The following is a 20,707-nucleotide window of genomic DNA, read 5'->3' as shown; positions in this document are numbered from 1 at the left end:
GGGGGGGGGGGGGTGAAATGAGGGATTCTGTCAAAAAATTATCGAAACCAGACGAAGATCAAAAGACGACTGGAAAATTTCCTGCAGCCAACCATTACGCCAAGGAACAAGAGGTACAACAAAAAAATATGAGGCAAAAGAAAACAAATACAGAGGGAATATGGAAGAAGCCCCATGTGGCCTTATTATAAGGGCTACACCGCAGGTACTATATTCTTTAACAGCAGTGCTTTATAAATTCTGTCATCTTGTTAAGACTGTCAGGACCACTGACCCTCCCTTCCCCTCTAACTGGGCATCTGGCATTTTTGAAGCTCATTCTTTTAACCACAGCTGTCTGATTGCTGTGGTTGAGCACATAATCCAAATGGCTTGTCTCAGCTAATTGTTTGTGCTTCTTCCTCCAGCAGACACAAGGCCGAGGATGAGAGTGGGAGCTTCACTTGCGATGGAGATAGGGCAAAAGGGTGCCCGGGATCCTATAGTGCTCATTATATCTCCTACTGTCTCTTTGTTGTGTTTCATATTCACTAGTTCTCCGAGTGCGACGCAAGCAGCGCTCCCACTTGATCGTGGCGCCTGAGGGGGTGTGTGTAAGAGCAAGGGGTCCCACTTTCACTGTTGTCACAACTCGCCTATGTTAATGCTTATAATGAGGAATGAGCCAGATCACATGAAGAGAATCACACAGCTAAATGATGAGATACAAGCTGAACTGTGGTATTTTGTGCTCCATTTAACCATTTAACAACCATCATTTGGGACTGTGAAACAAACACCAGCACCGAGAAGCCTACGGCCTCCAACCTCAGTGCTTTGAGAGAGTGTCTGCCATCTCTCTCTCTTTCTTCTTTCGCTTTAATGCCACAGTAGAAATCAACCGTTATCTTTGACTGTCCCGGCCCCGGCTTCTGAAGTATTGGAGGACGAAGCGAGACTGATTGTCAGAGGTCGAAAGGCTAGGTCAAAGTCGGCTCATTCGTCAGACAAAATGCTATTTTTGTTTCCTGTGCGGTTGTGGAGTGAAGGTGGGGGGGAAGCAGCCTGCTCTCTCATTACCAGCGCTATCTCAGTAGTCCCTGCCAACCCCCCTATTACGGCACTTTTCTCTCTGGGGCTGATTCGACTCCTTGTTTTCCTCTCAATGCACAACACCTACGTTTAAAACTATTTCCTAAGGGTTATCTCATATATTGTCGGTGTGTGCGCATGTTTGTGTACAGGTGGAGTCGGGGGCAGAAGTCAAACTTTTTTATAAATGCGCCACATTGTAAGCGACTCAACCAAAATGTGAACTTTGAGTACCGTGCGGGTCATGAATTCCATGCTGAAAAACGTGCACGTATGAAAATGGCATAAGATGCACCAAAGATGCAAACTGCATAACAAACCCGCTTCACCTCAAAGATGTAAATGCATTGCATAAAAAGTAATATGTATGAATGCATTTAGACTTGCCAGAAAGGTCTCTACGAAGCCTTAGAAAATGCCCAGCCAAGGCCAAAATGACTTCAGTCATCATGTCTACACAAAAGGACTCCGTAGAGCATAAAGCACGGTCAGAAGAAGCCAGATGTGATCAACTCATGTTGCAGGAATTCAAGATTTCTGGGTGTCGAAAAGGAAAACCTTCAATACATACCTTGATAATAATGTATTGAGTTCACAAGGATGAATACAATCTAGTCTCCTTTATGTAAGATCAGTATATGTGCACTGAATGCCTTTCTTAAAGAAATAGTTGGTGTGGGAATATGTTCGTCACATCTTCTACTCAGCATAGAGACATAATCAAAGAAAATCATCGCATCTGAGCGTCTTTGGCATCATTGGAGTGTGCTGTAAATTAAGAGATAATCTGAGGCTGCGGATGAGCCCGTTAAGAGTAAATGAAACTGTCCAATGTGACCCACCCTGTATTTTTAGGAACTGCTGTAGTCTAAACACAGCTGTCATTCTCTAACAAGAGAGGTGAGAAGGGACAAACAAGCTCCCCATTACGGCTCTGCCTCACGTTCCGCTATGGGAGTCCATAAACCACTGTCTCAATTGCCTTTTCAGAGAGTCACACTGATAATTACTCCACTGGAGGTAAGGAGATTTAGCCTCTATGAGATCTGGTAATTACAAAGGTGGTCAAAGGAAGGTCATTTTTACTCTGCGGATTAGATTGGAGCACTTGCACACTGATGAAGTGGATAACATCACAGTGTCTGCTCTCATTTCTATAGTTCACTTTTATCTCCGTTGGTCACTTTGATAACACCCCATCCACGTAACCGAGACATTAATTATTATTAGTGATCAATCTGTCAATCGGATAGCCTAGGAACTATAAACATTTACAAGTAACCAGACTCAAAGGTAGTTTAAAAAATAAACCGGCATGAAAAAAGACAGAAAAGCAAGAAACGTGTGGGAATATTTAACTGAATATGAATATTAAACCAAGTATTGTTAACAAAAGGTAATTCAAATATTAAAAGTACTCATAATGTGGAAAAACTGGCAACATTATAACTGTTATGGTGACTTATTTTAACTGATGCATTAATTCAAGTTGCGTTATCCTTATTTTATATATGTGGTTAGTTAGATTTACAATAATGCATCACATTTTGTTCACTTAAATGCAACTATATTTCCCTCTAAAATGAAGTGAAGAAGTACAAAGTGGCATAAATTGGAAATTCTCAAGCAAAGTACCTAAAATTGTAACACAGATTTGAGTCCACATAATTGGTAATCTCGTTAAAGGAATGGAAAATAGATTCCTGGCTTGGCGTTGGCTGGAATAAACATGGAGAAAATGAAACGCTAAAGGAACTAGCAAACTACTGAATAAAAACATTACTCAGAGCCACAGCCGGCAATATCACAATTTCAGCCCTGCTGCAGGGAAACTCAACAACTAAAAAAAAAAAAAAAGAGAAAAAGTAGGCAGTTAAGATTTGAGTGGAGTCGCAGAGCCACAGGATTTTAGAGAGTAAACCACATCGCTTGTAGGGATCCAGAGATAATGCTTTCACTTTGTGATGCAAGGCAATATCAAGCTGTGCTGTAGGATTCTCACTCTGGGGGAAGCATTTCAAAGAATCAAATCATCTCCATGGAGATGTTACACACACAAGAAAATCCCTGTGTGCTTGATAATGTTGCCCTTTTGTGTGATGTTTACGCGAGGTTATTGATTTCCAAAGTATGGTCCAGGGGCCTGTAGGGGCCCTTGGGAGAGTTCCAGGGGGTCCCAAGCAAAGTTAGGTCTAGTTTAATTTCATGTCTTCCTACCTGAGAGAGAAAAACATATTGTAGCTTTATTCTGCCTTTTAATATGGGCCTGTGCTGTCAACCTATAATGAGGCTGTAAGTGTGCATGCCTTCATTCCAACGAAAGACTGCGAGTTTATTTCACAAATGAGTCGGACTCTCTCCGCTTAAAGGTTGATTTATAAGGGAAATTAATTGGTCTGACTTAAAAAAACAAAAATTCTGTTTTTATCAAGGTCTAAATATAAAAATGTGGTTCTTTACGACAAAACCTTATTCAATGATATGACGAAGCATTTGGTTAACTAATGAATCCTGTTTGTTTTTTCCTTTTCTGGATGTTTCAATTTCAAAAATTCGATAAAACTATATTTAACGCTAATACCTCGAAAAAAAATGCTAAAATCAAATTAATGAGCACACAAATTGGATACATTGAGGGATTTCTCCCTGCTTTTTGACAGAGGAGTTTCACTCTCATGTTAAATACTATGGAGAGTTTGTCATACTGTGGCATGCAGACAGAGATCCCTCACTTTTGTCCTTCAGAGTCCAGAAGGTGCCGGACCCCCTCCCCTCCCCTTAAAAAAAAAAGAGCCTGTCTGCCTGGCAGGACAGACTGGGTTATTACAGCGTGTTCATGGTCCCATCATGTGTCGTCAGACCAAAGCAGAGGCCGCAAGTAAAAGCCTCATGCAAAATTTATGTTCATGCGGCTGTTTCAGTGGGTGGAAAAATCAATATTGCGGTCCTGATGCACGGAGATGACTGAGTGCTCTCTGACTGACAGTAAAAGCTGAGAGAGATTGAGGGGCTACATTTACTGCTCTAGACACGGAGCGGAGCATTGTTGCTCTAATAGTCTAGTTCACCTTAAATTTGAATATCATTGTGGATTATTTTGGTAACAACTTGGATTTTGAGGGCTTGAAGAAATTATGCCATTAGAGAAAAGGAGAACAAATGAAGAATGAGCCACCTTGTTTTTCAAATTGTCTGAAACACATCTTGTGTTGTGGTTTCTGAGCAGCTACAGTGTTGTATATTATGGGGTTATTAAGCCTTCCCTTCCTTTCCAACTTACACAGATATAAAATGATTGTAGAATAATCAAAAGACAATGTGGGTATGAGGAGGACATCATAGGGATTTTGTTCTGCGCTGCTTCGCTTACATATGCTTTTGATAACGCACCACATACCCACAGTGCATTTGGGGAGGAATGTGAGAAGAGAGCGAAAGAAAGTGCAAAAAAAGAAATTCAGTGGGATGAAATAACCCCAAACAATGGGATTTGCTTTCCATTCTTCTGCCTCCATCTTCTGTCTTTAATTATTCCCTTTGGTTGTCTGAGGGAGCGTGTAAGCACTTTCACACAGCACAACATGCCCAGCAGCACAACACTGTCTGCCTTAGTGATGTGGAGACTTCTGAGTGACACTGAGCCTCTTGTGATTATTAATGCTGTTTAATACAACACAGGGCAGCCACTGTGATTGAGGGAAAAAACAGATTTCACAATGCATGCATTCAAAATGCAATGTGAATGGAATTATGTACAACATGAGCACTGCACTTGAGATACATTTCGCCCCTCTGCAACATAAACAATGTGTACACCGTAATTCTGTTTTTTTGTAGATGCAACACTGAAAATGTGTATTTGATAACAAGAACCAACTGTGCTCTATTTTGTACACAGCGCTTAATGGAACCTCAGCTGATCCTGGTGGGATCCTTTGTGCCGGTTTAGTAGTTTTCTTCCTGAATCGCATATGAGATATTTGAGAGCCCAGAACGATGTATGATGAATGAAGTAGCATGCTACTTATACGCTTATCGTGCTCACTGACTAGCAACAGGTTCAGCAAAGGGCAGCGGCAGTAAATGAAATTCCGCACCGGGACAATATATCATCAAAAGAAATGTATGCACCCGAAACTTACAAGCCTTCTTCAGATGCGGACAAGGTGCCTGACGGGGTTGGGGGAGGGGGTGGGGATGGGATAGTAGGGAGAAAAAAAGGGGGGTGGGGGGATGGGAGAATAGAGGGGAGGTTTTTTTTTTCTGGATGGGTGCAAGCAAGAGGAAGCAGCAGATTTTGTTGAATCAGTTCTATTTTCATACTGGCTGATCTGTGTCTTTTAACCATTTCACTGCAGCTGGAAAACGAAGGTACCGGGGCTAATTTCACAGTGAGAGCTCACTGAACAAAACCCCCCACGGTCTGTGGGAAAAGGTGCTAAGTCTACTTTGTCATTGTGAATTACGGCAGTGTAATTCAGGAAACGGGATTGTGTGCATGGGGGAGAAAATATGTTAAGAAACGGCAAAAAAAAGCCTTTTCCGTTTCTAGCCTGAGATGTACTTAGCAAGGTTTGCTTATGATCTGAAAGTAACAGATATCTCCCCCACCAAACATGCTATAATGTACTGATGCCACAGGATCCATCTGTGATGTGTCTGCAGTGAGTCCAGAAATAGCACCCACGGGACATAACACACTCCCCGGGCCTCCTACGGGACCTTTTAAGCTGCACTGATAGTGATAAAAGCCCCCGCAAACCTGGCCCCCAGATACCTCAGCCATTAATTAAGGTAATTAGGCCCTGGTCAGCAATTAGTAACCACAGATAGCTTTTAGCAGCGGCTAAGACGTCCCCACTAGTGCGGAGTTTGGTTCCATGCCATCTGCTGACAAACGTCGCCGCAGACTCTTTGGTTTCACAGACGTGGAACTGGAGAGCCGTGTTTAAAAGTGACCTCTGTGTGATCCTGACTCGCTCCCAGACTCCCACAGCCTCCCTGCTGCTGCTGCAGCGCGACCACTTCGTTTGTTCCTCTCGTTTCTTTGGCTCTTTTTCTCTTTCGAACGTAGAGGGGCGAGCTCTATGAAAATCCATACGTGCTGTACACGGCCCAAAGTGGGAATAGGAAACATTCACTGCACAACGTATCGATCAAAATTAGAACATCTGGGCTGAGTGTAAGTAATATTGATTAGAGCATAATGCTACATTGATTTGCTTGTATTATTAAGTCCACGATAGATCCATACTGATAAGGTGTTCGTTTAGATTATGTTATATAGAGTTATATTTAAAGTGAGGATACAGTATATCAAAATGATGCTGCACATATAGTAGTGGTAAGCAGGTTTTCACAGAAAACAATATTTCTTTATGTGAGGAAACAGCCATTAACATATTGAATCTTATTTTAAAGAACCTGTGATAAGCATTAACAAAAGCAAAGACCTGCCTAAAAAATGTGAGAAACATTCACAAGCTATTTCGGCATTTATACTAATATGAAAATACAGCCGTGTGTGTATTTCTTCCCGTGGCAGAGGTGTGTGATTTAAGGCGCTCCGAGTAGAAACACTGATAAAAAACCTTAGAGAACAGATCATGCAATAACTCACATTACCGGGGAATGGGAAATAAAGGATGCAGCTGTGCTACTTTACACAATTCCACATTTGAAGCAATCGGTGATAACACCATTTCATTCCGGTTCAGTCCCATAAAATTACCATTAACATTACAACTCATGCAGAACACAGATAAATGTAAAATGTCACCCAGTTCTGCCAGGCGGGAATTCCAGTTCCACAAGATTACCATCTCTGTCTGCTCTCTCCCACTGCACCTTGTCTAATATTTCATTTACAACATTTCATAAGTTCATTTTCCCCTCACTGACCATGTAAATCACAAATCAATTTTCATTTAAAATGCTTGACTACAGATTGTTGCTGAAAGCCTCTGAATTGCGCCTCGGCAAATATGGCAGACCTTTAGCAAATCTTTCGGAAACAGTCTGGCTGGAAAAGGGAGGGAAAAAAGTGAGATGTAATTTCTACAAAACAACTCTGAGGCCAAGTGGTCAAGGCATTTACTGGAAGCATTTTACAAGTGTTGAAATATAATGAAAACAATACACCATTATATAGAGTAATCTGTATCAGATTCACAACTCCCTCATGTATTGAAACCTCAGACTTCGTGATCGACTGACCTACTCAAAAGGAACGAAACGCTGATTATTATTACCATGAAAAGACGAACACTAATGATTGGGCATAATTGTTGGGGACATCTAATCAATACATCCAACCATTTTAGATGGTGAATATTTATTGAGGATGTCAGTGAGATTTTTTAAAAAGGATCAGATAATCGAGATTAAAGCAAACGTCATTCGGTTGGGTGGACACAACAGTATGCATGTTTCACATTTAAAAACCTAATTACACCAGGGGAAGGGTTATCTGTTATAGCTGAGGAGCTATGGGAATAGAAAACAGCAGGATTAATATGGAATAATTCTGCATCATCCTAATTATTCATGTAATTGGAAGCTAATTTAAAAATGTGTCATGTCGGCATTCAAAGCCTAGTCTGTCCTACGGAAAAACCCATTTAAATGAATGCCTTACACTCTGCATACACAGTGCAGACGGACATGCTGGGTAATGTGCAGAGACCGTCTTGTAGATTGTGCGTTTAGGGCAGGTTTGCAAAAAGCCTCACTTTGTGTTTACCAGTAAGGGCAGATGTCAGGGTTTGCTGTGGAGGAGCAGACACAGCCACATGTGATTAACAATATTATTGTCTTCCTCCACACTGCGATGAAGACCCCCCCGCCTTTCTTTCTATTTTAGGCTCTGGCAGCGTGCTGTCCTGTGGCATGTTTGAGCCAGAGTGACACTGCCACCATCTACAGAAACCAAACACGAGTCGAGACCCAGAAGGTTAGGACAAACAAGCACTACTGTGTCCTAACAGACAAAAAACATGCAATTATCTCAATCACATACATAAATATATGACTGTATATATGAATCGGCTTGAATTTCCCTCGGGATCAATAAGGTGTCTTTCTATATTTAAATACAACGTGCATCATCTGTACTGTTATTTTTGCGCAATTATGAAATGTATGTTTCTTGAATTCAGAACAAATCATTAGCATGTCTGCAACAAGTGAAACGCCAGGGGGGAAATTTACTTACATCTCAGCTTCAAGAAAAGACATCAGAGTGTAAATCATGGGTCTCGTGGGAGTGCCTGTGTGTTCATACGTGCAGGTACAGTAAACCTGCGCTACAGCCAGGGTGTAAATTTGTGTGTTTGATTCTAACCCTCACATCGCTGCTCAACACATTTTGATAGCGGTTTTTGCTTTTTTTTCTCTCTCCTTTCCGTCGCCAAACTGTCACAAAGGCAGTAACCCCACACGTTTCCAAGCTGCTCATTGTAGACAAACAATAAACCAATGGCATATATCAATGGCAGAGATGAGAACCCGGGTGCCATATCTGCTGGGACTGCCTGGCGAACCTGTCTCTGCCTGCGCTTCATCTCCAGCAGCACCTCTCACTCTCAATTATTTGGCTGCTGTCACAACAAATCAATCAAATTACCGCTCCAGGACTGTGTGCAGCTGCTCCTATTGCACCGCTAGTTGCATTAGCTTTGAAATGTATGAGGTCTACATTTTATCACTGTTATTTATTTAATGCAGCTCTCTCCCCTGCGAGTCATCTTACAACCACAGCAAAGTTAAATCATTAAAGGAACGACGTGGAATACATACTGCCTGAGAACACTTCAAATTAAACAGTGATAAGGGAGAAGGGATGGGTTTTGGCCTCTATTGTGTTAAGATGGCAGGTGTTGATGTGAGGAAATGTGGAGCGCTTGCTCTGGGTCCTCCTAATGCACTCCTCCCTTGGCTGAACGTGCACACAAACAATAGCTCATGTCTTTTCTTATCCCTATATGATTCCACAAAGAGAAACAGAAGCCCACGATGAGCAACAAGCCCAAAAAAAGGATGGTTGAAATTCTCTAGCTTCGATAATGTAGTGGGTAAAAGGGACACAGAGGCATTCCCACAGCAGACAGGGGTTAAGTCAGTGGCCCGGCCCGGTGATCTAACCTCTTAAAGGAGCAGCAGTCAGCTGAGGCAGAAGAGATGCAGTCTGACATGTCTTAGTAGTGTGGAAACATTTGGCTCTTCCCCGAGGAGCCCAACCTTTGGTGGTGTAATGAGCAGAGTGATTTCCCTAATTTGTATCGTACCAACACGCGCAAACCTACCAACGACACGGCTGAACATTTTCATCAAAACGGCAGACATGCCTTTGATTGGCACCGACACCGGGTCTCATTACCGCAGGTGAGTGGGATGCCGACCTTTATCAGGAAGCCTGAGTGCTGTTTTGTGTTTCCTGCGGACGAGTACAGAGGAACAATGCTCTCACCTCACCATTAGAACTCAGCTCTCTGATGTGATGCACCGCCTGGTTTTTTCTGCTCAGAGCAAATAAGATGGGATATGCTTATTAATATGAAAGAGCTCCAGTAAACTAGCTTCTTGCATTACCTTTGAGTGAGTCTTAGACAAGAGGAGTAGACAGATGAGACTTTGTTCTGCATCCTCCCATTGGGCTTCACATGTACAGTGCTTTGATACAACTAGTTTTACAAGTATGGTAATCATGCTATGCTTGTGATAAAATCATGTGAAATGAAAACCTATTAAAAATACATCAGAATGGTAGCGTTACATCCAACAACAACACAAATCTGCACATGTTTTGTCTGCATCCGTCATACATACTCATATTTGGAATTGTGAAAATCTCATATGATTTTTTTTTATTCATATGAGCCGTCATGTTTACAGACCTCTAGCATGACCCAACCTAGTTTCCGCCTCTGTGAAGTCAGCTAGAATTGTGCGCACTCTGTCACGAAAGATAACTTTCTCCCTTGTTTAGTTTCATTGGGAATTTGTTTTTTACTGCATGTTTGCAGGCATAAATCATTCTGACAAATAACCAGTTACACTGGTGCCTGTGTTTACTGAGTCTGCCACAAGATGCTGCTCAGTTTTATTTAAGCGTCCGCTCCAAATTTATAGCACAACCCCATTACAGTGATAGTTATTCATCACAGTCTGAGAGAGCTGCCCTCCTAAAGCAGTTCAGCTGGTTCCCTCTTGTCAACACTTACAGAGCCAGCTTTGATGAGTATGATCAAAACGTGTGATCAAAAGATGCTGTTGTTACTGCTTCTTCTGATTTGATCTTTTCGTTTAATTTCCCTCATTAAAACAGATGCATGTGAAATATGATAATTTTGATCTAATGCAACGTATTAAACATTACATTCTTGCAAAGACTGTGACTATCGGTATACAAGCGTGCTGGCTCGCATGCGAAGAATACATTTCCTCCACTCTCAACCGCCCATTCCCCAAGATAAACAGCCTTATTAGTTGGTCATTAGCTGCCTCATTACATTTAAATACAGCCATTGGCAGGGCTCCTCCTGGAGTCTCATTACTGCGCCTCACAGTTGTCTTGTGTCTGATCTGACGCTAATTAGCTAGCAGCGCGAGTGCTGTAAAGTACACTTGCTCCCGAGGTCGTGAAATGAGCCGACTGCTCCCTGGCGACATCACGCCGCTGTATTATATGTGTGATTAATCAGGCCTGGAGACCCGGGGGCGGCGGGGAGGGGAAGCGAGGGGGACGCGGGGGGCAGAGGCCAGAGTTGCGGTTGTCTGACAGAGGTGCTGTGCCAGCAGGCCTCATTCAGCGGAGCTGTGATGAACTCGGACAGGGGAGAGTGGAGGAGCGGCGCGTGGCCAGAGGCGCCCGGACACAGTCAAGACATTTAGCTTCACTCGTGACTTGTGTCACTTTCTCTCCATGGAGGTCCCTTCAATGCATCCCCTTTAGATAAGGAGACGTGCGAACAGGCAGTCTGTCAGTCCACACCCTTAAAAAAAGATCTGCCACAGAGGCATTTCTCCACAACAGATTTTTTTTTTTTGTTGCTATCTCTCATGGATGGGGAATTTTATCAGGACATTGGATTCCAGACTGTCTGTTGGATTGTTTGTCAGTGGACAATACGGATGACTGAGAGCTGCTTGTTTTGGCATTCTGACACCCTGACAATGTGTTTGCCGATCAGTTCATCAGATCACTGAAGCCTCTAGGTCATTCCTGGTGCACCAGGAGGAAGATCTGTTGAAGTGTGAGTCAGACGGGCCTGCTGGGCCCATTATCATCCACTACTGATGGATACATTGAAGGGCTCGCTGGATGGATGCAGGTTTATTAAAAGCTCTGCCCACAGCGATGGCTGCTGTTATTTATGCATGTTTGTGTCCATTAGGCTTCTACCTCCACATTTCCTCACTCAGGGCATCTGTCCATCCATTTCCCCACACGAGGGGAGCTTTCCCTGCACTTTGCGCTGCACTGGCATTATTGTAATCTCCAGCCTAAAAACACACTGCTTTACATGTAGCCTGGCATCTTTTTACATTAGTGCAGTTCTCTCATCCAAGATTTATGACTGATGGTTTCCCCATTCATCCCTCAATCTAATGGTATAAAAGAGACAATGTTTTAAACATTAAAATGAAAACCATTTACAACTATGATCAAAAGAGAACACTTGGGCATTAAAGTTTAAAAGGCAAGGATAAGTACAGCCATGTGGACGGACAGATGAGGTGGAAAAAAGATAAAAAAGTGAAGTACAGTGCACTCTTATGCACAGGAAAGAGGCAGAAAGTGCTTTTGCGCTGCACTGCAAAACGTTGACCTGTAATTAATATGGTTATTCCTTCAGGCGAGTTGAGGATAGCAGCTTTTTGAGATACAAACCCCCAAAGGATTCTTACCTGGTCAAGAGCTTTGTAAAATATTTTTAATAAAGAACAGACAGAAAGTGTTCTACGTCATAAAATGGACCATACGAGTTGTTGATGGACTAAAACAGAAAAGCCTTCATTACATGACCAACATACAGTGGATGTTTTAGACCATCCATCAGCCTCTCAGAGTGCAGTTTTCTACTTTGTTCCTGAGATGTCACGTTGACCCTGTTTTGTCATACAAATGAGCCTCTCTATGCCCTCTTTCTTACCTTGCAGGTTCTGGAGCGGGAGCGTCATGATGCCCCCTGCAGCAGCAGCAGCCACCAGGCTCTGGATGTTGGCTGTGGGCAGGGAGAGAACGAGTCCCTGCTGCCCGCCCAGGTGTCCGCCTGCGTTGAAGGGGATGAGGATGGGTTGGTTCATGCCCGGAGACGCCCCGGACATCACGCCGCCTACGGCGTTGGCCAGCTGCTGGGCTACCAGTAGAGACTGCAGCAGACACACACATATAACACACATATGCCTTATATAATATTATAAAATCAGAGATGGGTAGTTTCTAGTGTCCATAAAAATACAATTTTTTGGACTGCTGTTCATATTCGATAATGAATCCCCTGCACCCAGAATGCACGTGTAAAAACACCTGTTACCAATATAGATCACTTAGAAATCAGTGACACTATCATGAGATCATATTCAGATTTGCTCTTTGGTGTGCAACAATGGATGATGAATTTATAAGAGGGAGATAGAGGACTGTAACTGCAATATAATGTATTTTATTAACAGAATAATGCAGTTGTTATATTCATGTCATCTTCAGTCTATATTTACAGCATGCTACAGATGAAAAGGCCAAATACTCTCGATAAAAAAGCACTTGAGTGGGATTTGCAAAAATACAAAATATTAAATGAATTGTTTGCTTTTGCAAAATATGTCAAATATTTATGTATTTGGTGTGTTTGACAAAGAGAGACAGTTTTTTAGCATTTGCAAAACAGTGTAATACCATTAATGGAAAATATCCCATTACCAAACTAAACCTGTACAGTATGTAGCGCAGGTGGATTTGGCTGAAATCATTACCACAATAATAATAAGGATATTTTCAAATAACATCATATATAAAATATGGCAAAAATATGATAAATCCCATAATATAATTAAAGTTCACTACTTTATGAGACCAGGTAAACCAGCTATTAATAAAATACGATTCCTCTACTTGAGTGCTGCATAATACTTGTTTTACTGAGGAAAATCACATTTGATTGATGAATGTAGATACACTATTTTCTATCCTACTTGATTGAGACAAGCAAAGCAGATGTCACCAAAGTGACTGCATCCCTAATCAATGACTTTTGATGAATGCAGTTGTTTTGCAGATGAATTCTGTGCTTTGCTGTGTCAGACTGACAGTAAAAAAAAACACACACACTGCCGTTGGTACAGACAGAGATGAAATCCAATCTTTGTGAAAGAGCTGAGAATTCTTCTTTCACAGAGATGCAAGTGATTTATGTTTCCTCCCATTGAACAAATCCCATGTACCACAGAAATGTGCCTGAAATACACAGTGCTTTTCTAAAACACGTAGCAGTACTTTACTCTTTTGATGAGGGATATAACACATCACTCAACTCTTCATGTATCCATTCATTCACATTAGTTCAAGTGGATTCGCTGCAGTCATACCCATAGAGGAAAAGATATGTTATCACAAGTATCGCTCTGAAATATTTTGCACAGTAGAAGATCTCTTCAAATATATTTTACCGAGGAAGTCGGTTTGGAAATACACCAACACAATTTTTCATCGAGGGCTTTGAGGCAGGAGTGGTAATGTTTGTGCCACGGCTGAAATCTCCGTGAATACACAGGGAATGACATCTTAAATTGTATTCATTCTGATAAAACCTTTTTCAAATTATGTCAGCGCTTGAGCACGTCAATCTGAATTTACCCAGGAGGCACGAGACAAGAGATTCTGGGGATGCTGCAAAAATCCAACAAAATTACTGTTTAAACATCGAATTGAATTGTTTGGAATAAAATAATACACTGTCAGCTTGCGTTGTGTCCACAGTAAAGCAGCCCTTAGACGTTGCTAGGCAAGCCTGGCTGCACTGTGTTGACTCCTCCACTGTGACTTAAGTTCACAAGCCTTTAACCACAATTGTCAGCTATCTGCTTCTGTTTTGCATGGTGCGTTTGCAGCTTGAACAGGACGCAGTGTGGGCTGACTGGTGCGAAGACCCCACCGTACTCCCCAAACCTGGTGCTCCTAGGTGACAGGCATGTCACTGTGATAACCCTGCATGGTGCAGAACGCCTGCACCCACTCCGACATACATGCAATCGCAGTTTAAGAGGTACGAGGTCGCACGGGTTTAAAGCCACTACGCACAGAGATTTTGGGGTGAAATATCTATACTGAGAGGCATATGAATACCTGTCTGTGTTCCTAAGCTGTTAAAATAATACTTTTAAAAAGCACAGAGAGGTGACTGTTGCTGGCAGGAGTAATCATACAACCTATATAGGACTCCTCTTTCTCAACATTTGCTTTGATACACAAACATCGCATAGCAAATGACAATATCTGACGCTTCTGAGAGCATCCGAAATGACATGTGCCATTAACTTTAAAAAATGAAATGAATAATTTGGGAGCTCAAAGAATCCTCAAAGGACAAAAACAAAGACAAGCCGTCTGTTAGCTGCAAGTGACATATGTTTAATCTTGTGTTTTAAACTAAATTTAATCTTGAATTGAAGCAACACATAATCAAAGACGGTCTTTGAACATTTCATCTCGGAGTCAAACAAAATGAGACTGCCAGGCTTGACAGCAAAGACAGGCTCACATGGAAGAGAATAACATTAAAAGACAATTCTGCAATTATCAGATGTAGCCCTGATTTATTTATCATTACAGGCAGCTTTGGAGAAACAGGCAGCTGTTCGGCACACAGGCAGCTGCAGAGAGACAGCACTTTGGAGATTTTTTTTAAAGCATGCAAGAGCTGTTGGTCTTTAGGCTGTTTGTTGTGCCAGTTTATGACGGATTATGATCTTCATCTGAGGCGAGAACATCGTCTATGCACACATCTAAATTAGAGATAAGAATAAATTTAGCAGAACATAATTAGCTCGACTCTGCAGCCACATGACAAGCTTTTACTACAAGAATCCCCAGCATCACTCATCTAGATTTAGGAGCAGTTCACCTTCTGGCTTTTCGCCTGATACTCTCACTCTTCCTCTCCATAGGTGCTGTTGTACAGTGTTTGGCAGGCCTGACAGCTGAGTGTTGAGAAGTGGTCTCCTAGGGCCCACACAGATGCACAGACTGGGTGTGTGTTGGGCTCTGGATGGGGAAGCAGCCCCACTCAGGACGTGGATGTGGTACCCAGCCTCTCTGCCCATCAGGGGAGAATAGGCCCTTCTATCTGCTTGGCAGCTCTGGCACTGAGAAATTGCCCATAATCACCCAGATAGCAGACTTTTGTCATCCTAACTGCAAGTGGGAAACAGAAGGAAGGTGGATTCATGTTGGGTAAACTACCATCGGATAATGGTTGTTCGAACAATATCCGGCTCTGGAGCGAGAATCTATCAAAACATATTGATCCTGGAACAAGAGAATTGGGTATGGCACGCGGAGCGCCTTTGTTTCTGAAAAGCGTTAGCTTCACAGAGACTGTACTGACAGCATTAATATATTAGATGGTGACTGTTGAGAGCCGCCTGCTGAGGCTCAGACTGTAACTGCTGCCTGCTCGAGATGCTTTCCTATTGTGTTTATTTCTTATCTATTACAGGAACAGCGACTTTGCCCAGCGAGGGTGTCTGTAATCAGAGATGTGCTTTTAATTAAGCCCATTCTTCATCTCCACTTGCAGCAGATTGACTCCTTCACTGGGGATTTCTAACCCTACAAACCTGCCGAACGACTCGGCTCCTCTCGTGTTTCCTCTTTTGTTTATCCTGATGAGGATTGACTGTCATTGAGTGAACACTGAGTGCGGGGAGAGAATGGCCTTATTAAAGAGGGTGGAGGAAACCTAGCGCTCTCTGTGTGAGTGTTGAGTTGAGCGGTGACATTGAGCAACACTAATGAGATAGATGTTCATTAAACATCGCACAGCCACCAGACCAATAAATCCAATCGGAGAGGACAACGCCTGATTGAGCTATTAACAGGGCTGCAGGCTCGGTCTTTGCTTGTTTTGACAAGGCCTGTATTGTCAGCTCATTAGTGCCACAAGTCAATTACATTTGATGTGTGATGACAAAATACTTTGGCATTCGGTGAGTGTTTTATGTTTTTTTGTTTTGTGGTTGTTTCACTCACAACATGCGCTATGAAGTTCATAACTGAAACTGTCAAACACCTTAATCTTATCTCATGATGGCTGCGACAAGAGTAAACACAACTCAATTAACAGAGTTAATCGTCAATTTTTTACTTTCTCTTAGTAGAATGAACTTAAGTTTGAGGTCTTTGAATCAGTCACGAAGGAGCTGACACCAAACACGAGGAAGAGACATCGAAAAGGTGGATGCTTAAGACAACCAATCAGAGTGACTTCTCAGGCACCCGGCTTCAGTTTATCCAATCATTTATAGGGTGTAGTCACAGTGGGCTATTTAAATTAAAAACCAATACAAGCACAGTATTAAAAACTTGAAATACGTAAGATTTGAAGCACAGTTTTTAGGGGCATTACACAACAATGACTTGATTCATTTTGCATCTGAACTGCTTTCCTTGTTTGCGTGACATGAAGCCAGTTTATCTCGTCTGCACACACTTGACACCGGCGCTTGAAAACACTGGGTTTAAGAGCGCAAACCCTTTTACATTTGTTTGTCTAACATTTTATGCCAGTTTTATTTTGATGAAAGAGTTTAAGAGTTAAGAGCAAACGCCTTCAATGCCCCAAGCAGGTGGTGGAAACCTGGTGAGAGGCGTCATCAGGATTCTTTTATTGCTTATTATATATTTTTTTATATTTACTATTCATTTATAGAGCCTCCCAGCGAAAGTGTTTCACATGATTGTACTATAAAAGGACCGACAACAAACATCTTTATTGATCAAACTTGATTAAGCTTGGGTTTAGTTTGTCGCGGATCTCCTTGCTCACCTGTGGACCCATTGGGAATCCCGGGTGAGACTGGCCCAGGTGACTCTGCTCAGACGGACTGCTGCTGGTGTCGGACTGCACCGAACCGTCACGAGCTCCTGGGAGAGCAACAGGTAGAAAGAAAAAGGAGACAACAGAGAATCCACCTTAGAAAAAACACAGATAATATGAGGAGATAAACACACAACACAGACCACGCTGCGATATTACAACACACAGTGGCGTACGGCGCAGAGGAGGGCAGTTGGGAAAGGAGAGAAATTTGTATTTAAGTGCTTTATCAATAACCGCTGTAGCGCTGAATAAATTACCAAGCAGCGGAGAGGCTCATTGATGGGGATGATGCATACTGGCGGGTCCCCGATGGCCTAGATTACCGCTGAGAGATAGAGCTCCACCACAAATGCTGGGGCCATATTATTCAGCCATTTACATCACCGAGTATCACTCATCTAAACCCACCACCCACCCCCCCACCCCACCCCCTCCGCTCTGAGCCTGCAGCTACGAGACACAATTAGACCTGTTTGCTATGAGGGCAGAGTGGAGTGGAGCAGACAGGGACATGATAATAAGCTTGCTGATGGCTGCAGGGAAAACAAAGGACACCACCTATTGGATATCCCAGCAATCCCAGTCTCACAGAATCTCTTAGTGCACTGTGTGGGTAAAAAAAGGTCAGAAAGGCTGCTTTGACCCTCACCATTTGACCTCGATGATACTGAGATTGCAAGATGCCTCACTGTTGACACAAAGGCTTGCTGAGTGCGAAGACGAGTCAATCTTGCAGAAAGAGAAGTCAGAAAAAATGAAATGTCTCTTAGATATCTTTCACTAAACTGAGTGTCCGGAAGAAAAACACCAACTGACTGAACACTACTTTATCTAATTTTCTGGAAGTATTTGTATAGACGAAGAGGAAACTAATCTGTAAAGGTGCTTACATCTTACTTAAGTGTCAAAAACTGTGTGAACGTGGACAAATATTGAATGGTGGAATATAAAAAAGAAACTGCAGTAACATCCGGGATGATTTTCTGAAAATATTTGAGCTGAAAAGACGTTCAGAGGATGAATGTCTTTTGTAAGAAGTTGGTGAAGGTGAGGCTGTATTGCTGCAGAAACAAAATGTGATAAAACGATGTGCTATTATAAACAAGGACTCCTGTTCCTTTACTGACAGACCGTCGATACAGTGGATAACATCTTCTCACCGATTCATCTCACGCAGGTGTGCCAATGACAACTTCAGGCCTTTTATTGACGCCAGCTGCCATGTTTTACAACATTAGCCTTAACCTGGGCTAACATAGCTGTCCTTGATCAACCTTCATGCAGTTTTCCAAAGTATTTAAGCATTTTCTTTAAAGACCTTTGGAGATCTTTATTAAGTTATCCTTTTTGCTGTATTTTTTTTTTTAAACGTATTTCGGAGAAGTGCTCTGACACCTTCCTTAGTTCTTCTGATCTGATAGGGTTTGAGTTTAAAGGACACATATTTTATCTGCTGAAAACTGGATGAATAGGTTATATTTCTTGGTAAACCTAGTGGATGCACTGGTTTTCAGTCCTTTTCTAAAAGCTCCATACAAAGTGCACTATTGAATAGCCTTGCCAGAAAGATCTCATTGCCTGTCATGTATGTTCATGCATTACATTTTAAATTCCCCTCCGCCAACTAAAATCATAACATCTTTACATAAAATCCAAATAATTGGTGAGTGGCATGACCTAACAAAACCCAGCATTTGATGGCTGATGTGAAAGCCCAAGGGGGAGCCTGCTTTTCTAGCTGGTTCCTACCTCTGGCTGGCTGGCTCTGCTTCTCCATGGAGGTCCACATCCTCTCGCTTATCAACCTTGCAATGCACTGGATGTTTTGACAAGCCAGTCTCTTTTCACCAATTATTTCACCCATTATGAATCACGTTGTGCGCAGCCCCGCCCCCGTGCACTCAGTATCTTGAATCAGAATCAATCTGAGCATACAGGAAATGCTTTGTGGCTGTGTTAGAGGCAATATAAAGTGACAAATAAAGTACAATGTCATCAAAATCTGCATTTTTTTTGTGGTGGGTGAATGTCATGAGGGCATTTTTACTGGAATTCATTAGCAATATTGTCTCCAAAGAGTTTATTCTCACTTTGAATGTTATCAATTAAAAGCAATGCCTTTTAGTTTTATTTACAGCAACTCTCCATCCATCTTTAAGGCAATTCTCCAAATGCTGCTGCCACACCGGGATAATATAAAATGAACCCAGCAGTGATACTGAGCAACGTTTGTGCCAGCAAATTATCTATTTATCATCATAACAAAGACAATTTACTAAATGAAAAATATTCAGCCATAACATCATCAGTCGGCTCCAAACAGTATGGCTCATGACTGAAGTTAAGATATTGGTTGTGAATAATGTATTCTATCTGATAAACAGTGTGGGAGACTAACTGAATAACGATTCCTTGATGCCTTCATTGCACAATAACTTAGAAACTTTCATCCCCTTGCAAATATCTGTAACGTTAACACGTTTATCGCAGGGGGGGAAAAATCGATAAGATATAAATATACATGCACATCTTCCCCCAAAGGATTTGTGTAATTTCTTTAACTAAATTAAATAGCTGACAGGAGAAATGCCCAGGGAGTCAATTCTTCTTCAATTCTTTTTATTGCTAGAATCTTCGTTCATATTTTGCTTTTCTTCAAAAAAAGAAAAAAACTACTTATCCAATGTGAATTATTCTGAAATAGATTTTCTGATGGAGATTAACACTATATACAGGGGGAAAATATCTCTATCAAACCTTTTACAAAAAGAAAAGTCCTTTGATGCTGTGATACGCAGGTTACACAATGGGTAAAATGGAATGAATGGAAGTATTGATGTGAGGAGAGATGAAAGAAGAGGCCAAATGGATGAAAGAACAGGCGATGCACATTCAACATAGCTTTACATTTATCTGGGACATTCAGACTTCATCTTCCTGAGCAGCTTAACTACCGTTGTAACAGTACAAGTGCCCTTAAATCATAACTCCCTTGCCTTTGAATGTAGATATGCACGTTTTCAAGGCCTTGTCTGAAAGGAGGAGGATGGATTTAATTACATGAATCAAGTCTTATTAAATCCAAACTCACAGTGACATGATATTTTCAATGAAAATGCGTTTTTATGTAAGTGAAATAATTACATTTATTACGGAGCACAGAGTGCAATTTTATGTGACATGTGTCATGGAAATATTGCCAATATCCACCACTATATAAATTATTTTTCATTGATCACCAAAGTGGCCACTGGAGAGCGACTTTCAATGCCACACAAGGCAGAAGGTCTCTCTGTGCTGGGTGTGTGTTGGGTGGTTGGGGGGGGGGGGGACAAAAAGCCATATTTATTTGACTTTGTACAGCCTGTCTTAATGCAGGGTGCCCCAAGGACTACGCCACAAAACAATTAGCCTGGATTTCATAAAGCAATCAGCATGCCACCTTGTCTAATGCAACCGCTTCGTACATTGACAGTCTGAATAAAATGGGTGTTATTGAAAGCTTTGTGTTCATGTTAGCTTTCGCCTCAAAGCAT

General features: G+C 41.9%; 1 protein-coding gene across 1 annotated transcript in view; it reads right to left on the bottom strand.

Annotated features, from left to right (window-relative positions):
- pou6f2 (POU class 6 homeobox 2) overlaps positions 1-20,707 on the bottom strand; it is a 61,017-nt gene that overhangs the window by 29,794 nt on the left and 10,516 nt on the right. Inside the window, exons 2-3 of the mRNA XM_084033271.1 lie at positions 17,118-17,215; positions 12,225-12,444 (exon numbers count right to left, since the gene is read on the bottom strand). Coding sequence (XP_083889397.1) covers positions 12,225-12,444; positions 17,118-17,215 — 318 coding nt within the window. The remainder of the gene's footprint in view (positions 1-12,224; positions 12,445-17,117; positions 17,216-20,707) is intronic.

This window comes from Eutrigla gurnardus, assembly GCF_963514095.1.
Source record: "Eutrigla gurnardus genome assembly, chromosome: 18".
Lineage (NCBI taxonomy): Eukaryota > Metazoa > Chordata > Actinopteri > Perciformes > Triglidae > Eutrigla > Eutrigla gurnardus.
Note: the sequence above shows the minus strand (reverse complement) of the source record. Positions and strands in the feature narration are given on the sequence as shown.